Source organism: Colletotrichum jinshuiense, chromosome 2, assembly GCF_051148585.1.
Source record: "Colletotrichum jinshuiense chromosome 2, complete sequence".
Classification (NCBI taxonomy): Eukaryota; Fungi; Ascomycota; class Sordariomycetes; order Glomerellales; family Glomerellaceae; genus Colletotrichum; species Colletotrichum jinshuiense.
In genome coordinates this window covers 3388090-3406728 of record NC_139309.1, presented here as the reverse complement: position 1 = coordinate 3406728, position 18639 = coordinate 3388090, and the positions used below count along the sequence as shown (strand labels likewise).

General features: G+C 52.9%; 5 protein-coding genes across 5 annotated transcripts; 3 read left to right on the top strand and 2 right to left on the bottom strand.

The window, feature by feature from the left end:
- Positions 1–4167: 4167 nt before the first annotated feature.
- On the top strand, positions 4168–5982 carry EsH8_II_000919 (tyrosine/serine/threonine protein phosphatase PPS1; the record flags this gene model as incomplete). The annotated part of the gene is made up of 1 exon (XM_083264217.1): positions 4168–5982. One exon carries the CDS (start codon positions 4168–4170, stop codon positions 5980–5982), a length of 1815 nt encoding a protein of 604 aa, XP_083121539.1.
- A 1219-nt stretch (positions 5983–7201) lies between these two features.
- EsH8_II_000918 (phosphoinositide binding protein ATG18) lies at positions 7202–8856 on the bottom strand (the record flags this gene model as incomplete). The annotated part of the gene is made up of 4 exons (XM_083264216.1): positions 7202–7250; positions 7356–8485; positions 8551–8705; positions 8796–8856. 4 exons carry the CDS (start codon positions 8854–8856, stop codon positions 7202–7204), a joined length of 1395 nt encoding a protein of 464 aa, XP_083121538.1.
- Positions 8857–10369: 1513 nt separating this feature from the next.
- Positions 10370–13954, top strand: EsH8_II_000917 (S-adenosyl-L-methionine-dependent methyltransferase; the record flags this gene model as incomplete). Its single annotated transcript, XM_083264215.1, has 8 exons — positions 10370–10429; positions 10534–10569; positions 10646–10830; positions 10922–11283; positions 11339–12363; positions 12423–13073; positions 13131–13421; positions 13502–13954. The coding sequence occupies 8 exons, from the start codon at positions 10370–10372 to the stop codon at positions 13952–13954; spliced, it is 3063 nt and encodes a 1020-aa protein (XP_083121537.1).
- Positions 13955–14020: 66 nt separating this feature from the next.
- EsH8_II_000916 (major facilitator superfamily domain-containing protein) lies at positions 14021–15622 on the bottom strand (the record flags this gene model as incomplete). Its single annotated transcript, XM_083264214.1, has 4 exons — positions 14021–14520; positions 14707–15304; positions 15366–15380; positions 15443–15622. The coding sequence occupies 4 exons, from the start codon at positions 15620–15622 to the stop codon at positions 14021–14023; spliced, it is 1293 nt and encodes a 430-aa protein (XP_083121536.1).
- A 2125-nt stretch (positions 15623–17747) lies between these two features.
- Positions 17748–18602, top strand: EsH8_II_000915 (uncharacterized protein; the record flags this gene model as incomplete). Its single annotated transcript, XM_083264213.1, has 1 exon — positions 17748–18602. One exon carries the CDS (start codon positions 17748–17750, stop codon positions 18600–18602), a length of 855 nt encoding a protein of 284 aa, XP_083121535.1.
- Between the last annotated feature and the right edge of the window lie 37 nt (positions 18603–18639).

Below are 18639 nucleotides of genomic sequence, written 5' to 3'. Positions count from 1 at the left end.
CGAGCTACGATTTTGTGTGTCTCAGCATTTGCTGAGGCAAGGCCAACATTCAATGCCTAGCTGTTGACTCAGGTACCAGGAGTGTTGCGCCAACCTTGTCTCCGTATCGTGTCGCTACCTTGAGTGGGAAAAGGTGAAGGACGCATGAAGCAGGCGGGTGCCTTACCTCACCTTACATTAGGCAAGATAAAAGCTTGTGCTTCACTCCCCTAATCTAATCACCTTCCCTTAGGATTTGGTTTCCAGGATGACAATGACGTACCTCCGATGTAGGGGTCAGTGCTTCGTTAACTCCAGCCACATGAGGCTGGCCAGTGCGTCGAGCACGGCTGGGGATGATCCGGGCTGCTTATGGTGTTTATTCCAAGTCCCGGGCGATGACCCCCGCGTTCAGCACTGATGTCTGTGCCACACCCATCGCTGCATCAAGTTCCGCAGTTGTCAGCTTTAGTGGCGTCACGTCGGGCTGTAGATGCTGCCACCATAGCCCCCAAAAGTACCCCGCCCCCACATCGATGCACATTGAAAAGCGAGGCAGTTCTAACTCTCTCGAGGATCATTTGGAGTTGGACATGACAGTATTAGGCGGCAGGTGACTACAGTCCAATTGTAACCTTGTGAATATAAATGCAGGGACACTGTGATGGCAGAGCCGCTTAACTACAGGTACTACTGCCACTGAGTGAGGGTCCAAGTAACGAGAGAGAACGAGGCTGGCAGCAGCCATATATCTGCAGTTAGTGAGATAATACATAGAGCTCGTAGCTGGAAATTTTATCTGGAAGCCTCTTCGATCGCGAACATGTACTAGTTGTATCTCAACAGCGTGGTATGACGTGAGGGGCATATACACCAGATGCCCAAAAGCAAGCTGCAGTACTATACATCTTGTTTCTGATACCCACTCGTGTTCTTCTTATACGATAAAGGGTTAGGGGCGCCGTCTACCCGTGAGACCCTGGTTTATTTATGTGCCGATACATTGTAAGTATTCTGACTGCCTGCAGAGTTTGGCGGGAATCTGGGGAACTTCAGGGAGAGGGGGCAAAAAAAAAGGGGGGGGGGGGGGGGTCCATGCCATCGGGGAATATCAAAAGCCGAGATCCATCGCATTGGAACACTGGCTCCTCTTCAGACATGTCCTCTGTTACAAGGAAAGGTCAAAAACAGTGTCCAATCGTGCATTCACCCTGAGAACCTAGACTTATTCTGCATTTCACTTCGGCATGCCTAACCTTTGCAATTGGCAATGAGCTCCAGCAAAGGGCCATTGAACTAATAGGATGGGCTACCGAAGCAATCTGATGTCGAAAAGAGGACCAGGGTATGCGCTAACAATGTAGACGGGCGCAGCAAACAGCCGTGGTCCATTGCGGCGACGGGCCTAAGAATAGTCCCCAGCGGATGAGCCAAGCAGTGGAGATGAGAATGAATGGACGCCTCTGTTGAAGCCAACCTCTTATCCAAGCATACACCCACCGTGCATCAATTGGTAAACAATCACCCATTGAAACAGAAACTGACTGTCACTACAGCTACACGCGCGCTACAGTTAATCCAATCCAGAGTCGAATCAAAACCAGAATCCCATCCCTTTGTCCATTCAGAGAGACCGACCACCAATTATCTCAATGCCATTTGGAGCAAGGGCATGAGATATACTCTGCCAGACCATCTTGCCGTAGCTGTTTTGAAGGGCATGGAAGACGGTGTCGCCATGCAGCAACAGCAGCAGCAGCAGCAGCAGACAAAGATGTCGACGCAAAATATAGACACTGGGTCTCTGCTGCCACTCGTCATGTTTCAAGGAGGAGAATAGGCGGGCAGGGGTTGAGCGAGATGCAAGGCAAACCCCCGCTTGAACATGGACCGTGCACAATCGCCCATCCCACGGTCGTCTGACACCGTGGAATGTGTGTACTAATGTGTACTAGACACTGGGGGAGCCTTCGCGTTACTTACGTATCTGGCTATGGTATGGATACAGAGCACTGAGAAATGGTTTAATTAGTGACCAAAGAGAAGTGGCATAGTCGCACTGAGGATTACAAGTATACAAAAAGAGTCTCCTTTGAGACTTGAAAAAGGTAATGGGTGCGTCTGCAGTACATTCCATGCTGCAACTAGCATGTCCTAAACAAATGGAGCGCACATCAGCGAAACATGTCCCCAAGAATTCAAGTAGACAGCGCGAGGCTCCTTACCTGTGGGTGCTGCTGAGCAACGTACATCTCTAGTACTATGGTAAGAAAGGCAATCGAGTGATCCCATCTTTCCCATCGATTGCATGTTGTCGCCGTGTGTACGGGGCATCAGTAGCGTTGTTTGTTGTATCGTGCGTAATTGTGGCACCCAATGCGAATGGCGCTACGGACACTGGGTGCAGCAGCAGTGCGCTAGCGTCGACGCCTGTACCCACTTGGAATGTGACACTCATCCCCGTCCTGCCATCACCATCCCCCCCTTTGGTAGCCCCCATCTCCTGGGTACTTCCCAGTGCTTCCTCTGGGGGTCTTCCTGTCTTGTCCTGTCCAGTGTTGGCCCACTAATCATGGTGTCGTTATCTTGGCTGATCTCGCGACACTCGGTGCCGCCCATCCCATTGATCACGGGTGACTCTTGACACGGTGGTGGGATGATGACGTCTAAAGATATAGGGGTTGTAGTTGGAGCGTCGCCCAAGAAAATTTTGAACAGCATGCCTGTTGTGTAAATCCCCGAGTTTTCCCGTTGCCCTTCAGATGCATCCCGGTTGAGTAAGGGATTGGACGTTTCCAAGGGCCCAGACCAGATCGACAAAAGCAACGAGCAACCCATGGCTCCCCAATGGCGCGCCTCAGCAGTCCGGGTGCTTTGGGGCGGGCCAGTGCTTGGAATACTTTGAAAGCTACTGGAAAGGTGAAGCATGCGTCCCACGGACATGGTGTTCAAAGGCATATGTCTGGTAGGGAGGGGGTAGGTTATTACCACGCATATATATGTAAGGAATGGCCGTGTGGAATCCAAGCTGGACACGTATCGCACTACTTCGTTCATGATAGATGGTAACGACCACTTATAACGATCACATAGTGTTTGCGCCATACTACCAAACTGTTATGCCTCTACGTTATCCCACTCGGCGTATCGTCAACGGGTACACACCGCAGTTCAGAAGAGACCTCTGGGATGCACAGTAGCTAATATGGCCGATTGCTCAAGGTGTTATTGAATGATAGGTTGGTTGGTCACCAAGATACCACGCACGGCGTATCTAACGCTAGGGTAAAGTGACAACCGCAGCGAACCAACTAACTGTCCGAGGAACCCAAAGAAAGGTAGCTGCGGCCGTGCTCCAATCCAAATCGCCGCCCACACCCCCTTCCCCCCTCCCCTCCCCTCCTCTCCATGCTCTCCATGTCTTGGTCTTGGGCTTGGCTGTGGAATTGGGGTGCATTTGCCCATCGTCCTCTCGACCCTTCCCCCCCCCCCCCGCCTCTGTGGCACTGTGCAGCCGCACTTCCAACCCTCTGCTTCCAACCGTACTTCCGTCTCGATTCTCTCCCTATCCTTCCATCTCCTGACCCCTCACTACTGCTGCTGTTTCTAGAACTGCCACCCCGTGTACACCGTCCTCCATCTTACGTCTGGCCCCTGATATCCACGACAATTTTTGCCTCTCTTCTTCTTCTTCCTCTTCTTCTTCCTCGTCGTCGTCTTCGCCGTAGGAAGATACCCGCTGGCTGCTTATCACGACCTGGCGCTCCTGTACGGAGTACATGCGCGATAAGGATCGCCCGCCCGCCCGCCACCCCAAACCACACCCCAGCGCCCAGTTCGTTCGTGTGCGTATGTGTACCCATTTGCAGTGACAACCGCCCTACCCCCCTTCCTCTTTCTTTCAACAACTCCCAGAACGAGGGGTCGAGTTTCCACTGCTGCAATTGTTTCTCTCATCTCATCTCTCGCTCCTTCTTGTTCCCACTTCCATCTCTGACGCTTCCTTCTAGTCTGTAAACTTCACCTGCAGCTAGAGAGACAGTTCCCTTCTACCTCCGACTTTAAAGGCTTGGTTGCACCACCAGGTCCGGCCCCAACCGTCGCTGATAAGCAGCACCACGTCCATTGCCCAGCAAACATCACGTCCATTGCGATTCGCATTCCGTCGAAAGAAGCTCGTTCTCCGAAATGGCCACAATTGCCCTTCCGAGGCCCATCCCCCCGCATCGCCCATCGTCCGCGGTGGGTTCCGTTCCCTCCCTATCACTGGAGTCTATAGGAGCCGCTCAAGGCCCCGTACCAAACAAGCATCTCCCAGTCTGCCCGCCGGGGCCCGTTCCTGCTGAAGAGCCCAACACTCCTCCTCCCTCTCCTCCCCGCGATGATGAACAAATTCAGCAATCTTCGCTATTGTACCCTCCGGACAAGTTCGCAAGGCACGACTCTGGGCCGTTGACCGTGTACACAATCAGCCCAGCACATGTAGCTGCTGCAGTGGATTACATCTCCCGCCAGCCGTTACCGGATCCGAATCAAGTCTTCCCTTGGTTCCACGGGCTCCACCCCCACAACCATATCCAGCAAGCTTTCTTCATCGCCCGCCACCGTTCCCTTCGAAAGACACCTACCTGTATTCGCGGTGTCACGCTTGTCAAGGCCGATGGTGACCTGTCCGTTGCACGCCTCAAGGGCGCTGTTGCCCCGCAAGAATTCATGCACCTGGCCGCCGCCCCCGAGTTTCTCGATGTCGACCCCCGCGATGGGTTTTGCGTCAGGAACTTTCAGATCCAGGCTGCGAAATCAGCCATGATCTCTGACATCGTTGTTTATGGAGAAGACGATGCCGCTATCCGCAAACTTGGACTCGACATAGCCGCAGCACAGCTTCGTTGGCGACAAAGGCACGAGACTCAAGGCCATCCTATCCCGGAATACAACACATTTCTGTGTATCGCGCCGTTTAAGGATTTTGAAGACAATCACCACGAAATTGTGGCTGTTGACGCAAAGGGTCAACTCACTGGCAACGTTCTTGACTTCTTCCATCAGGAGCGGAAAGAAATGTACGACATGACCAAGGCGTCAGAGATATCCCACAATGTGTGGCTAGGCCCCACACCGGACCCTAGTTCTGGGGAAGAGTATCAATATGACGTCCTGATTGAGTGCAGTGACGTTGGCCGGCTCAATCCTTCCTCTTTACGCAGCTTGGCCGAATCTAGAGTTGAGCCTGCCCAACGACCCTACATCGACTTTCCCTCATCCGGCAGCATCTTACCACCAACATGGTCGCAGGCTGAAGCCGATGGCATCTTGGAAACTTGCAAGTGGATTTACCATTTGGCCCATGGCACGCTCCCGGCTACGGATAAATTCGGAAGCGACGTGGATGGCGACACCGAAATGAATGAGCAGAGTGAGCCGGCCGCTGTAAACCTGAGGCCCAGAAAGGTTCTTATCCACTGCGCCGATGGGTACACCGAGTCTACTATGCTTGGAATAGCCTACTTCAGCTACAGCACGGGGCGAGACATAGCAGATGCCTGGCTACATTTGCACACAATCAAGCAGCGCAACTTCTTCGCCTATCCCACAGACGTGGCCCTGTTGACTTGCATCGAAGCGAGGCTACTTCACGAGTCACCTCTTCACTCGGGCAAGGGCCTTCGCGAAATCACGGCATTAATAAAGGAACCTGCATGGTTGCCAGGTCTTGATGGATCATTGCCTAGCCGAGTTCTCGACTACATGTACCTCGGCAATCTCGGCCATGCGAACAACCCGGACCTTTTGAGGGCCATGGGAATTGGGCAAATTCTCAGTGTGGGTGAAACTTCAATGTGGAGGGAAGGCGAGTTGGAGGAATGGGGCACAGAAAATGTGTGCGTGGTCCAGGGGGTTCAGGACAATGGCATCGATCCCTTAACAGACGAGTTTGAGCGATGTCTTGATTTCATTGGTAAGTTGGTACCATTAAACTGGGAGGCAATGAACCAGCACTAACCCCCCTTGCTAAGATCGTGGTCGGCGCAACGGTACAGCCACATTGGTGCACTGTCGCGTTGGAGTGTCACGCAGTGCAACCATTTGTATTGCCGAGGTAATGAGATCGTTGGGTTTGTCTTTTCCTCGAGCGTATTGCTTCGTCCGGGCTCGCAGGTTGAACGTAATTATTCAGCCTCATCTTCGTTTTGCTTACGAACTTCTCAAGTGGGAAGAAGTAAACCAGGCGAAGAAAGGTGGTCCGGGGATCAAACGTGAGCTTGAATGGGGCGAAATTACAAGGGAGATCGCCCTGATGAACCGACCCTACGCCAGATGATATCAGAGTTGTCACGACGAGGGGCAAGTCACGATCCACAGGCGGCTGGCTCAGCGTGGGAAGCCGTTTCTCAGAATGGCCCCTCTGCTTTTCTTTAACATCACCGCCTGCCCCTCACGTAGACCGTGGGTGATTTGATTGCCATCTATGTCAGATTTAGGCCTGAAATATGTATCACAGACAGATGGGGCAGTAAGTTGATCACCATGCCATCATCCGCGTGGGTCTGGTTGCCTTTGGAAGAATAGGCTCAACGAGGCCAGGTTTGCTTCACGCGGGACTTTGGCTTTTGATGGAATGGCGCTTTTTGATTTTGGCTTTCCTCAGGTTGGAACGGGTTATTATGGGTAGTCGGCAGGCGCAGGGGTATTTGAATGGGCTTTGGTTCTGTTGGGTTTCGGAAACCGCATCACGGCTACACAATCGTTAGGACGAGGGTCGAAAAGGGTTGAGCCACGGTTGTTGGCGAATGATTGATGACAATACCAATAATCAGGTGGTGAGAGGACCATCGGGGGACATGACCGCACAGGAATCTGATAATAACGAAGATGGACTTGTTCCTCCCTCGCGCACAATGTTGCTCACCCCATACACGGATTGCACCCACTATGTTGACTCCATTCATCAAACCTAATAGAACAGCTCATAGTGCCGTGGATTATTGCCCCAAGGAGCTGAGCAGCCTGGTGCTTTACATTAAGTCAAATGTGCGAAGTGCTGCAGTCCCCCCCCCTCCCTCAGAAGCCAACTCACCTCTGAACACAAAAGAAGTCAAGGGAAACAAGCAACACTGCCAAACGCCTCTTGATGCAACTGCCACCCCTAATTGGACAGAGTTTTAACACCCGTCACAATAACCCCGCCGCGTCAACACATCATATTGAGGAAAGCACCCCTTTACGTTCCATAAGAGGATCCGTCCAACTTATCGTCTCCATCGATTACTCTGTTGTGAACAGTCGTCAGCTTTTCAATCCTGGCGACAGAGAACAAGGCTCGGAACCCCAAGGCTGACTGAAACCATAAGGTTAAATCGAGCGGGATGACTCACGAAAACTGCTTGACCAAGTAACCCTCTCCGCCATGCTCCATGTCGATGTTGTACACGTAAAAGCCGCCGTCACTGGTAACAACCATAACTTGAGGGCTGCTACTACTCATGGCGACAACGCTTCGAAGCGGCCCGCTTGTGAGTTGTGATCCGCTGGCGTTATTGCCACCTCGGACGGGTCCCGTTGGAGAGGTTGAAGACTTCGGGATTTTGATATAGGCAAAGTCTCGCAGGGGCTCCCACATCTCCGTCACTGTCTGGGGCAAGTATGAACCGACGACCCCGGCCACGCTACGACCCATTATTTGCGATGAACGTCGAAGAATGCTACTAAATGATCCACTTTGGCGCCTGTTAATTTGTTGAGTACTGCCACCACCGTTGCTTGGCCCGGCAGGCTCCGCTAGATCACTTCTTGGAGAGCCTGTTGCACTACCAACAGGCGACTCATTGCCGCTGTCATAACTACGCGAACGAGACCAACGGTCATGCCTGGGTGACGTAGGCGACTCCGCGGTAGGTGCGGCAGAGTTATTTCCTGGTGGGGGAGCTCCGAGACGGAAGATGTGGACTGTGTCAGAGGTCGAAGAAACGCAAAGAAGTGTGGAGCTGAGGTTGAAGGACATGCTGTAGATGGTGGATGGGTAAGTCCCTCGACGGAATTGGTATAACTTTTGGCCTCCTGGGACAGAGAAGACACGGATAATGGTGCCTGTCTCACTGGCCGTGGCCAAAAGCGTCCCTTCGCTGTTGAGAGAGATGCAGCAAAGTGGCGAACGATGAGCCTCGATAACATTCACAGCTTTCAGAGTGATTGTATCGAAAACCAGAACCTCTCCCGACGTCGGGGCAACATATGTTGAGAGAGGCGGCGCATGAGCCGGTCTCTTGTCTCCAGTATCCTCGCGAGGTTTCGGCAAAGGATAGGCGATGTAGCAGTTTTCCGAGGACGGCGAGAGTGCGCAGATGGCACCTGGGTTCGGAGAAGTGGGGATTGTGAAGAGAAGGCTCATGTTGGAAATGTCGTAGAGGTAGATCTCGGATTCGAGCACGACCGCGAGGCGTTTGCGGTTCAGACGGACGGCGAGGACAGCGGAGGGAAAGGTGAGTTCGCAGATAACTGAAGATCTCTGGTCATCGTCAGTACCAACTCGGGACGATCGCACACAGTTTCAACTAGTTCCTCAGTGCCAACCTTTGTATTTTGTATTATCAAGTGTCGCGGAGAAAGAATCAAGGCAACAAGAGAGGTAGAGAACAGCATCTCAATGATGGCGATGTTCCCGTCATCGCTGCTGAATATTTTGGAGAATGGATCAGTGTGGTAGATTCGGAAGCCTTTAGATGTACCTATTGAAAGCACAAAGCCAGTGCGTCAGCGTCCGTCAGCTATCACCAAAGCTGGGGGAAGTAAGACATGGTCGTGATAGGTATCCGTACCGACGGCCAGACAGCTGTGGTCTTGATTGAACGTGATGAAGTTGAGGGCAGCGTTCGCCATGGTGCGCCGCTCGGACCAAGATTTGGGCGTGTATGTGCTCTAGCGATGGTCGAACAGCTGAGGTTCCGTATCGCCCGGGCAGCGCCGGCGTTGGAGGAGGACCAGACAGGAAGCAGTGTCTTCTGCTAACAGTATTAGGAGGTTTCGCAGATTCCGGGACCGAAGGTATCACAATGCCTGGGCCGGCTTCGGCACGTCTCAGTCGGAACCAGATTCAAGTGTAGGGGTATCGGGACCAGCAACACGGCCAATCGAGGTGTCGGTGGGTGATGGCCAACAGTGGTTGGTTCCCAAGCAGAGTTCGGATACAACAGCGTAGACGAGGTAACGTAAGAACGGCGAGCGGCAGTCGAGAAGTCTCGTTGATTGAAGGTAAGACGCAGCGACTTGTCGGCAACTGGCGGGCTGGAGCTGCAAGGCCGGAGAGTTAGGTGGTTTCGGTCTTGGGATGGCGCAAAGCAACGTCTAGTGACGTCTGTGAAAACGTGACAAGAGTAAGAGAGTAGAAGCGTGTTGTGGAGCAGTACGGCGCAAGCAGGTGGTAGCGCAAGGCAAGGCAAGGAGAAGAAGGGTGAGGACGGTACGGTGCGGTAAAGCAAGGTGAGGTCAGGTAAGGAAGGTCAAGGTTACCGTAGCTTCAGTATTGTGGGAGCAGATCGACCATCAAGCCAACGACTCACACCTCAATGTGAATGGAAGAAGCGTGGACCTGGGCAGTCTCCAATCCCAATCCAGTGGGGGCAGCGGGGAAGCTATGTAATCCCATGGTCCTAGCGCACTGGCAAAGCTAGTCACTGCCTAGGTAACTTATGAGGCGCCTACGGCAAGGTACCTGGAGCAACCATATTAGTGCACTCTGGTACGCGTGCGCTGCCTGGGCCCATGTGTTCGTCGCAATGGCACGTGTGGCTGATAGGTATAATGCAGCTATAGTGGAGCAGTTGGCTTGGGAACTGGCAACAGGTGACTACTGCCTCCATAGAGGCGACCTCAGTGACCCAGGTCAGCGAGTCCCTGCCAGGTGAGCTCTCAAGCGGTACGTACCGATAGAGAAAGTAAATGATAAGATAAGCCCCGCCCACACTGTGCGTAGTCAATCGCATGCAAAGGAACACACAGTTACGTCCATGCCACACAAGTCACAAGCCATGAGATGAGGGCATTAGAAGGAAGTGACTCCGGTTATCCAATGCATGCGCAGACTTGGATACGTGTTTTACACATGATGAAAATAGTAGAAATCAACATTTGATAGTACGTCTTACATCGGAGACGCTTTGCGCTCAGCAAAGAATACCGTGGCACGCTCAATTTGCGTGGGAATGGGGGTTGTAGAGCTTTATACCCCGTAGTTGGGCGCTATATACTATACTGAGTTGGGTATTTTTTTTCGCAAAAAAATTATTCTCGAGAATGAAAGGAGAAAATTTGGTACCACCGCCGTGTCGTACCACATCCCACACCACGCTTCACTCTTACCCTCCGAAGCAAGTCGCACCGCAAGTCGCCCAACATGGCGCCCTCGGCCCAGAATGTCCGCAGGGCCCAGGCCTTGGACGACCTCATTATGGCAGTGAGTCGAGTCTGGCCCATCATCTAATCGGCAATCGACCTCGGGTTTTCCTCCAGCTGGTCTCCTGTATGACACATCGCTCACACCTTGGTGTTCAAACACAGACAAACAGCAGCTCTATAGTCTCTAAGCGGAGTGTTGTAAGTCACATCCCACTTACTTTGCTCTAAATCATCACCCTCCGCCCGGCTGGGTCCAGAAGGCTAACTCGTCAAGGAACGTCTTTACTATCCCGATGAGCCACACTACTTTCGTTTCTTTGTCAAAAAGTTCCAGCGAAGGGCCCCTCTCATCAACAGGGGCTACCACCTACGACTCAAAGTCATCGACACTTTGGTCCGCCGCTTCCTCGAGAAGCCTTCTGCCAGGAAGAAAGTCGTCGTCAATCTTGGCTGCGGAAGGTAAGTATTACTTTCTTACCAGGTGGTATGGATGCTGCCTGCCTGGCAGCCTTTTCAGCCGTTCAGGGACTGACAGACAAATGCACATTAGCGATGTCTTGCCGTGGCAGTGCGAGGTGCGCTACCCGGAATCATGTCGGGACGTTACCTTTGTCGATGTCGACTATCCAGATCTTATTCAGAAGAAGAGGCAAATCGTTCTTGAAACCCCTGAGCTACAGGGCCTCCTGGGTACCTGGGAAGTCAGCCAGGACTCGCCACTCCTTCTCAAGAGTCAGAGATACTGCCAAGTAGGCTGTGACCTTCGGCAGCTATCAACTCTTCAAGCGTGCTTAACTTCACTGTTTGACATGCCCAACACGGAATTTCTCTTCGTGGCTGAAGTGTCCATCACCTACATGGACACTGAAGGTGCCGACGGAGTAATCAAGTGGGCAAGCACCCTAGGCCATGGTACTCTTTCAACATTGACTCCTTCTTCATCACAGGCTTTTCTAACAGTATGCAGCCGAGTTTTGCCTCCTTGAGCAAATTCTACCCGATGGGCCAGACCATCCTTTCGCCCACACAATGCTCAAGCACTTCAACAAGTTGAACACCCCACTCAAATCGGTTCATCGCTATCCTACTGTCACTAGCCAGGAGAGCCGGTTTGAGTCTCTTAGTTGGCCATCAGTCGAGAGCTGGACGCTATGGGAGACTTGGGCTGACGACATGTTCATGACTTCTGCCGAGAGACAGGCACTTGACACCGTTGAACCATTCGACGAGTGGGAGGAGTTTGCCCTCTTCGCCAGTCACTACATTGTCATACTTGCATCTACCCCGCGTCGGGAAGTCAAGGGGCATGTTTCTGGGCCGCTTAAGGAACTCAACATTCAGTCATGTAAAACCCCCATGACAACGAGCGTATACGAGTCTAGTCGAGGCCACCGTCGATTCGGCTCTGCGATGGTCGTGGAGAACGCAGACGGACAACTGCTCGTCTCACATAACTTTGGACAGGGCCCGAATGGTCGACTCAAATCCGAAGATCTGTACCAAATATCCAGCCAGCCTTCGTATGCCAGTTCATCCACAAAGGGACCGTCAAGCAGGGTCTGCCACACCCTTACTGATTTGGGAAATGCGGGTGTTCTTTTGGTAGGTGGCCGTGCGTCGCCGTCCACAGCGTTCAAGGACTGCTGGCTATTTAAGAAAATCTTCAATACTTGGGAACGAGTACAAGATCTCCCCGCCCCCCTCTTCAGACACTCGGTGACCCGGCTCGGATCATCCTCACTTGCCTTGCTTTCCGGCGGACGAACCAATCACTTCCAAACTTCTGCTGAATATCTACTTTTTGATCCGGTAAAAGGCTGGACAAAGTGCAGAGTGCATTCTGCTCCGCCTTCGCTCTACGGTGCCACCTTCGTTTGCACAGGTAGTGTTGCTTATCGAAGTTTCGTGGGCTTTCTTGCTGGAGGCATGCTTGATGATGGCGTTATCAGCCAGAACACCTATATGTGGAAATTGGACCTATCTGAAACCGAGGTAAGATGATGCATGGTCTTACTGCCCGCCTATCCTCAATTGCTCACCCACTCAAATAGCCTTCGGTGTCTTTCGAACGCGAAACAATTCAAGAGGAACAATTGCGGTTCAGAATCTTGTCAAGATTTGGCTCCGTCGCCATTCAATCCATGGGATATACCCTCCTCTTTGGCGGAGTAATCAAAGATTTCCAACTACCGTCAGCGTGTGACATCATTGTCCTCAAGGTGACAGAGTCCAAGGTGGAGGTAGTGGCCAGGCTTGATGGTACAAGCAGTTCAGGGACTGTACGCCCTTTTCTTATTGGATCTTCATTCGTATCCATGGGAGACGGCGACTTGGCCATCGTTGGCGGCGGCGCAACCTGTTTCTCAATGGGAACCTTCTGGACCCCAGGAAGCTATAGCTTTCACTTCGACGCTTGCCAGCTTCTAGCCCAGGTTGATGTGGGAACTTCGGCAGCACGGGTCTCGCCAGTGAAGTACCACGAGACGGTCGAGATATCACCAGCTGACAAAGAAACTTTTGTCGAAACATCGACACTCATCGCGTCCCAGTTAATCCCTCGCATCAATATCGAAACCAAGGAGCAATTCAAAACGATACTAGAAGCAGGGAAGCCGGTCGTAATTCAGGGTTCGGACATCGGTTCCTGCACGTCCACTTGGTCTGCCGAGTATCTCATCGACAGCGTTGGGCCCGAACGCAAGGTTTGTAGCCTACACATTCTACATTTGTCTGTAAAATGGAACTGACGCGTTGATCAGGTCTCTGTCCACGATTCTACCTCAGAGAAGATGGACTTTAATGCCAAGAACTTCCGCTATGTTACGAAAGACTTCGCAGACTTCATCAAGGAGGTAAAGGAGGGAAAGCGACTGTATCTAAGAGCACTTTCCAAAGACGAGCCATCGAGCATCCCTACTCAGCTCGTCGATGACTACCCGTCCTTGGCGAAGGACTTTGTCTTGCCACCGCAGCTGGGATTCGTGGACGACAACATCTTCAGTTCAGTATTGCGCATCTCCGGCCCAGTCAATATGTGGCTCCACTACGATGTAAGATGAGGACTTCTAACCAGTTTCTTCTGAACGTGCGAAAACGTCTTTTGGATTGTTAACATAGAATTTCTATTCAGGTCATGGCAAACGTTTATGTCCAAACCAGCGGATCGAAGCGTCTCGTACTGTTCCCACCGACGGACGTCTCTCACTTCTCTATCGCACCGGGGGCCTCAAGTTCCAGTATTGACGTATTCTCGTCAATGAAGGCGGGTTCCCTGAGAGGTGTTCATCCGCACGAGGCCGTCGTCCAGCCCGGCGACATCCTATTCATCCCACCGCTTTGGCTTCACACTGCCACTCCTACATCGGATATGAGTATTGCCATCAACGTCTTCTTCCGCAACTTGGAAAAGGGGTACTCGGCAGGGAAAGATGTCTACGGAAACCGCGATTTGGCTGCATACGAGAAGGGACGCCAGGACATCGCCCGCGTCGGAAACAGCTTCAGCAAACTCCCTCCCGATGCCAGGGAATTTTATATTCGGCGATTGGCAGACGAGCTTCTACAGTCTACGATGAGTTTGTAGAACAATATAATATTGGGATGGTCGTCATAGAAACCGCGACCAAATAACGTCAAGTCCCTGCACAGACTACGATGACCGCCGCAGCAGTTGCCTTGCCCATTGAAAGAAACCACTGGCATCATTTCCCAGGCTCTCTTTGTGTTCCCTCGCCCGCTCAAGCCCGCCCCTTCTCAAGCCTCCAGGAAGGCATAGCCACAGTAGAAGAATGAACACGAGAATGGCCAAGATGATTGGCTGCAGCACCTGAACACCTTTGCTCTGGGCGATGGCGCCAATGGCAAATGGGAATATGGCTGCACCCCCGCCGCCGAAGGCAGCGGCGAAGCCAATCGCGCTGACGTGGTAGTCGTTCGGTAGTAGTTTGGTGGCGACAACGATGGCGGCGGGAAATAGAGGCCCGAGGAAGAAACCGAGAAAAGTAATGAATATGATGGAGGCGATGAAGTTGGGTACCAGCCAATAGAGCAACTCGAGTGCGACAGAGAGGAGTAGGTAAATGGCAATGGCGCGTTTCTCTCCAACGCGTCCCGTGACGAAGCCTAGTATTACTCGGCCTATGGTGAGTCCTAGCCTGAGGTTTGAAATGTTAGCTTAGCGCGTCTACCTCTGCATGTGGAGGCATGGAGAAGAGAAAGACTAGTAGGCTCCAGTAAGTCAAAATAGGGGCAGCTACCAGAATAAAACCACCGTGACACCAGCCAAGAAGGGTTCGGCGTGCCTCACGCGAAGCATAAAGGTGACAACCCAGCCACCTAGGCTGACTTCGGCACCGACGTAACCTAAGAGAAAAATGGCCAGAAGCCAAGTAATGGGTTCCTTCAGGACCGTCCTAGTTGTAGTTCTCCTGCCTCCTGTCGATGACCGATGTGTCTCCCTGTGAACCTTGCCCGTAGCTTTCCAGAACGCCGTGATGGCGACGAAGAATTCGACCACCGTGACACCAATCATGACGTAGTAGAAGGTGTACCAGGGAAGCTTCTGCCCCTTGGTCACCATGGCTGAGGCGATGAGTGGGCCGATGGTAGCACCCAGACCGTAGGCACCGTGGAGGATGCCGAGCAGCTCGTTGGCGTTCTGCATGTTACCGATCCAAGCGTTCCAGGCGCCGTCTTCGAGACCATTGCCGAAACCAGCGAACAATAGAACGATAGGGAGGGCTGGGTATGGTGGGTGCAGGGCAAGAGGGATGTAACCGACCATACGACTCGCAGGCCCCAACACTGCGACGCCTCGCTGTCCAAACCTGTGGTGGATGAAGTTGTTGGAGAGTGCCGCCATTAGGTAGCCGACGAATGGAGACAAGAACAATAGGGCCACAATGGTGTAGGTAATGTTGTAGTAAATTTCTATCTAGGCCGCGGCGTTAGATGGACTGAATAACCTCCGAATTCCTTTTGATGCATCGACTTACATATGGGATTAAAGCCTAAAGAATATCAGCGGTGAGTATTACAACATTGGATAGCGAGACACTATGGGCGAACTCACGCCAATCGCGGCATCATTCATGCCCATAATGATGAAGCTCCATAGAGCCACAAAAAATCGAAAGGTGTTGACACGAGTCCCATTCCACCTTTCCAGTGTTTCCTCGGGAGGCGTGGGCAGAGGTACTTTCTCGTCTTCGGCCAAGCCTGGGATAGGCGCCGGCACGATCTTCTCAGTCATAGCAGGTTTGTGACCACTCAAGATGATATTCTCATGAAGTAAGGCGTTCCGCCAGTGATATCTGTCGTGGACACGTTGTTTCTGGGCCGTAGAAACTTAAAGGGAGACTTATGAGGCATCGAGCCATGGGCATGTGTGAAGCTGAATGCCGACAAACCTAGGGAAGTGCAGCACAGCATTCTTTAAATGGCTATGGGCGGAGCCAAAGAGTGCTACTCTCAAAGCCGGTAAATCCACGGCGGAAGAAGTAACATGCAGCATGACCAGGACGGTATCCGCCAGAGAGATCGCGAGCAAGGGATTGATTGTTTACCCAATGATGTCCGTAATATATAGCCGTTACGGCACCACACAAGCTATTTAGGATGAGGTGGTGGATAGATTTGTATGCATGGGGGGCAACATGCAGCCGATGTTTAGCCAAACCGGTACGGGCAACCGGACCAGACCGCGAATGATAAGAGCCCACAGCATGTGGCGGCGGTGAGGGGTTGAAGATGGATTGTAAAGTTCATCAAAGGCAAAGTCCGGATACGGTACCCCGCCATGGGGCCGGGCCGGGGACGGCACTGCTTTCCTCCGGTACTATGCCATTCGCCGGCATCCGGCTCCCCCTTTGGATTCGTTCGCTGAGTTATCCCTGTTGAGAGAAGGTGCCGTCTCGAGACAAGAAGCAGTCAGAGAAGCTTCAGCTCCACTACTGAAGGTGACTGCCTTTCCATAGGTATGGCCGGTGTGGGATTGAAGCGTTTTGGAACGCCTCGTGGAAAGCCTGCCGATGAGAAGCTCTGCGGGGCGGTTAGCAGTTGATGGATACCTAGCCAATGGCAAGGCCTGCTACGAGGTCATGCCCCCAAATTAGAACTGGTAGGCGGGTCAAGTTTGGTGGGAGCGCAGAACCTCGTCGCGTCCATCGCATGGTGCCATGTCTGTCTGTCTCTTTTCCAGCTAGAGACGAACCCGCTGCATTGCCTTCCTACAGGCGTTTGCTATAAAATATTGCTAACCGATGCAACTGTGGAGCTGTTTGGATGAGGCTCAAACCGGGAGTTGAGAAAGTTCCGCAACTCTGCATCTTGCGTCTTATGCACGCCATGGACGGCTCTGGTTAAACTCACTGCATATGTAGCTAATTTCTCATCTCACCAACTAGGCACGATGGCGCAATGCTCGATTAAACATTGAATGCCGGCATGGGAGAGCGATACAACTAGTCAGTGCACAAGGGTAATTACTTGCCTGAATTCAACCTGGCGACTTGACTCCGGCTTCGCTGCCACGGTCCACGAGTGTCATCCCCTTGTCCCTACCCATCGATCATGCGTGACATCATCGCCTCCCAGCTCATGATTGGCGGGACCCCGGGACCCCGGACTGACTGTCTAAGAGGTAGGGAACGACTCCAATCTGCGCTTCCTTACGGGTTGCAGAGAAGGGTGTTACCCCGCCCGTTTCCATTAGAAAACCAAGGACCTCGATCGCTAACATGCCTTGGGGCTGTGTCTTTCAATACCTTGCGCACCATCCAATCCCTCAGACTTCTCCCGGATGCTCAAGAGGTGCGCCGGATGCTAATACAACAACCCGTTGCTTCAGCTTTAGTGACCTCACTTTGCGTCTGCAGCCTTCTTCAGACTCTTTGACCCGACCCCGAGCCCATGCTTACACAAGCTGAAGCTGCCTTGGAATAAGCTAATGTACCTCACCTTATTGGTCTCCTCAACTTCATTTTCGGTATCGAGAAAGAGAGAGAGGGGGAGCAGCGTGCCTCAAAAGCCAGTCCTAACACGTTCCAGCCAATTGTCAGCAGTTTTGCTTATGCTGTGTACGACCTTGAGCCCTACCAACAAAGGCAACAAATCCCCAGAGAGCCTGCCGTATAAAAGGTCTTGGTTACCTCCTCCTCAAGCGCCGTGGGCTGAAGGTTGACTGCCCGCCTTCTCCGTCTGATTTGCTCAGCCTTGCAAACGCAAAATACCCTCGGACCACCCGTTCAGATTCCCTAGGTCAACTAGGCAACTCACCTGACTGGTACGCTCCTCCGGACTTCGTCTCCCTTACTCTATCGACATATACTGATATTTCGAAGCCCTCGTTTTCCACAACATACTGCGTTGACTTAACCATGTCCAAGTACTACGAGCGAGAAGTTCGTGAGGACTACGTTCGCAGCCCAAGCCACCATCGCGGCGACCCGCCGCCTATCTCGAGGGAGCACTCGCCCGAGTATTACTCGGGCGGCGGCGGCGGTCCTCTAGCCTACCCCCCGAACCGAGGGTCCGGACCGACTGGTGGTCCCTATATATCGGGTGCCATTCCCATTGACGTTCCACCAACGCGCTCGTACTACGAACCAGAATCGCCGCTCTCACCTCGCGACACCAACGCCCTCCAAGTACCGGCTCCCCGCCAGCGCCCTCGCTCCCTCCCTCCCCAAGCCCTCTTAGTAGGCAGACCCCGCTCGCGCTCCCGAAGTCCTATCAGTAAAGCCCGCCATGCCGTCGATAACACCTTCACTCAGTCCTCCTCTGGAATTGGTGTAGGCCTCTTAGGTGCTGTAGTCGGTGGGCTGGCCGCACGCGAAGTTTCCGAAGCCACATTCCGATCCCGGAATCGAAAGGAGATGGAAAACGGGACATACCACCCGCGCTCGCCCCGGGAGACCGAGAAGACACGTGTGATATCCACCGTCGTCGGCGCCCTCGTCGGCGGGCTGGGCGCCAACGCCCTCGAGAGACGCTTCGAGGCCGCTCGTGAACGAGACAGGGAACAGCAGCTTGCGTGGGAGAAGAAATGGGGGAGGGAGCGCAACTTGCCGCAATACGACACGGGCAGGGACCACGGGTTGGATCACGGCAGAGGGCGCCCTCGTGATCGGCACCGTGATGATTGGGTCAATAGTTATCCTCGCGACTATGTCTATGACGACCGGCGTGCGGGAAGGCTGAGGAGCGAAGAGCGCTACCCGTACAGAGTCTGAGACATTTGAAATTGGCTTCACCACCAAACCTCAATGG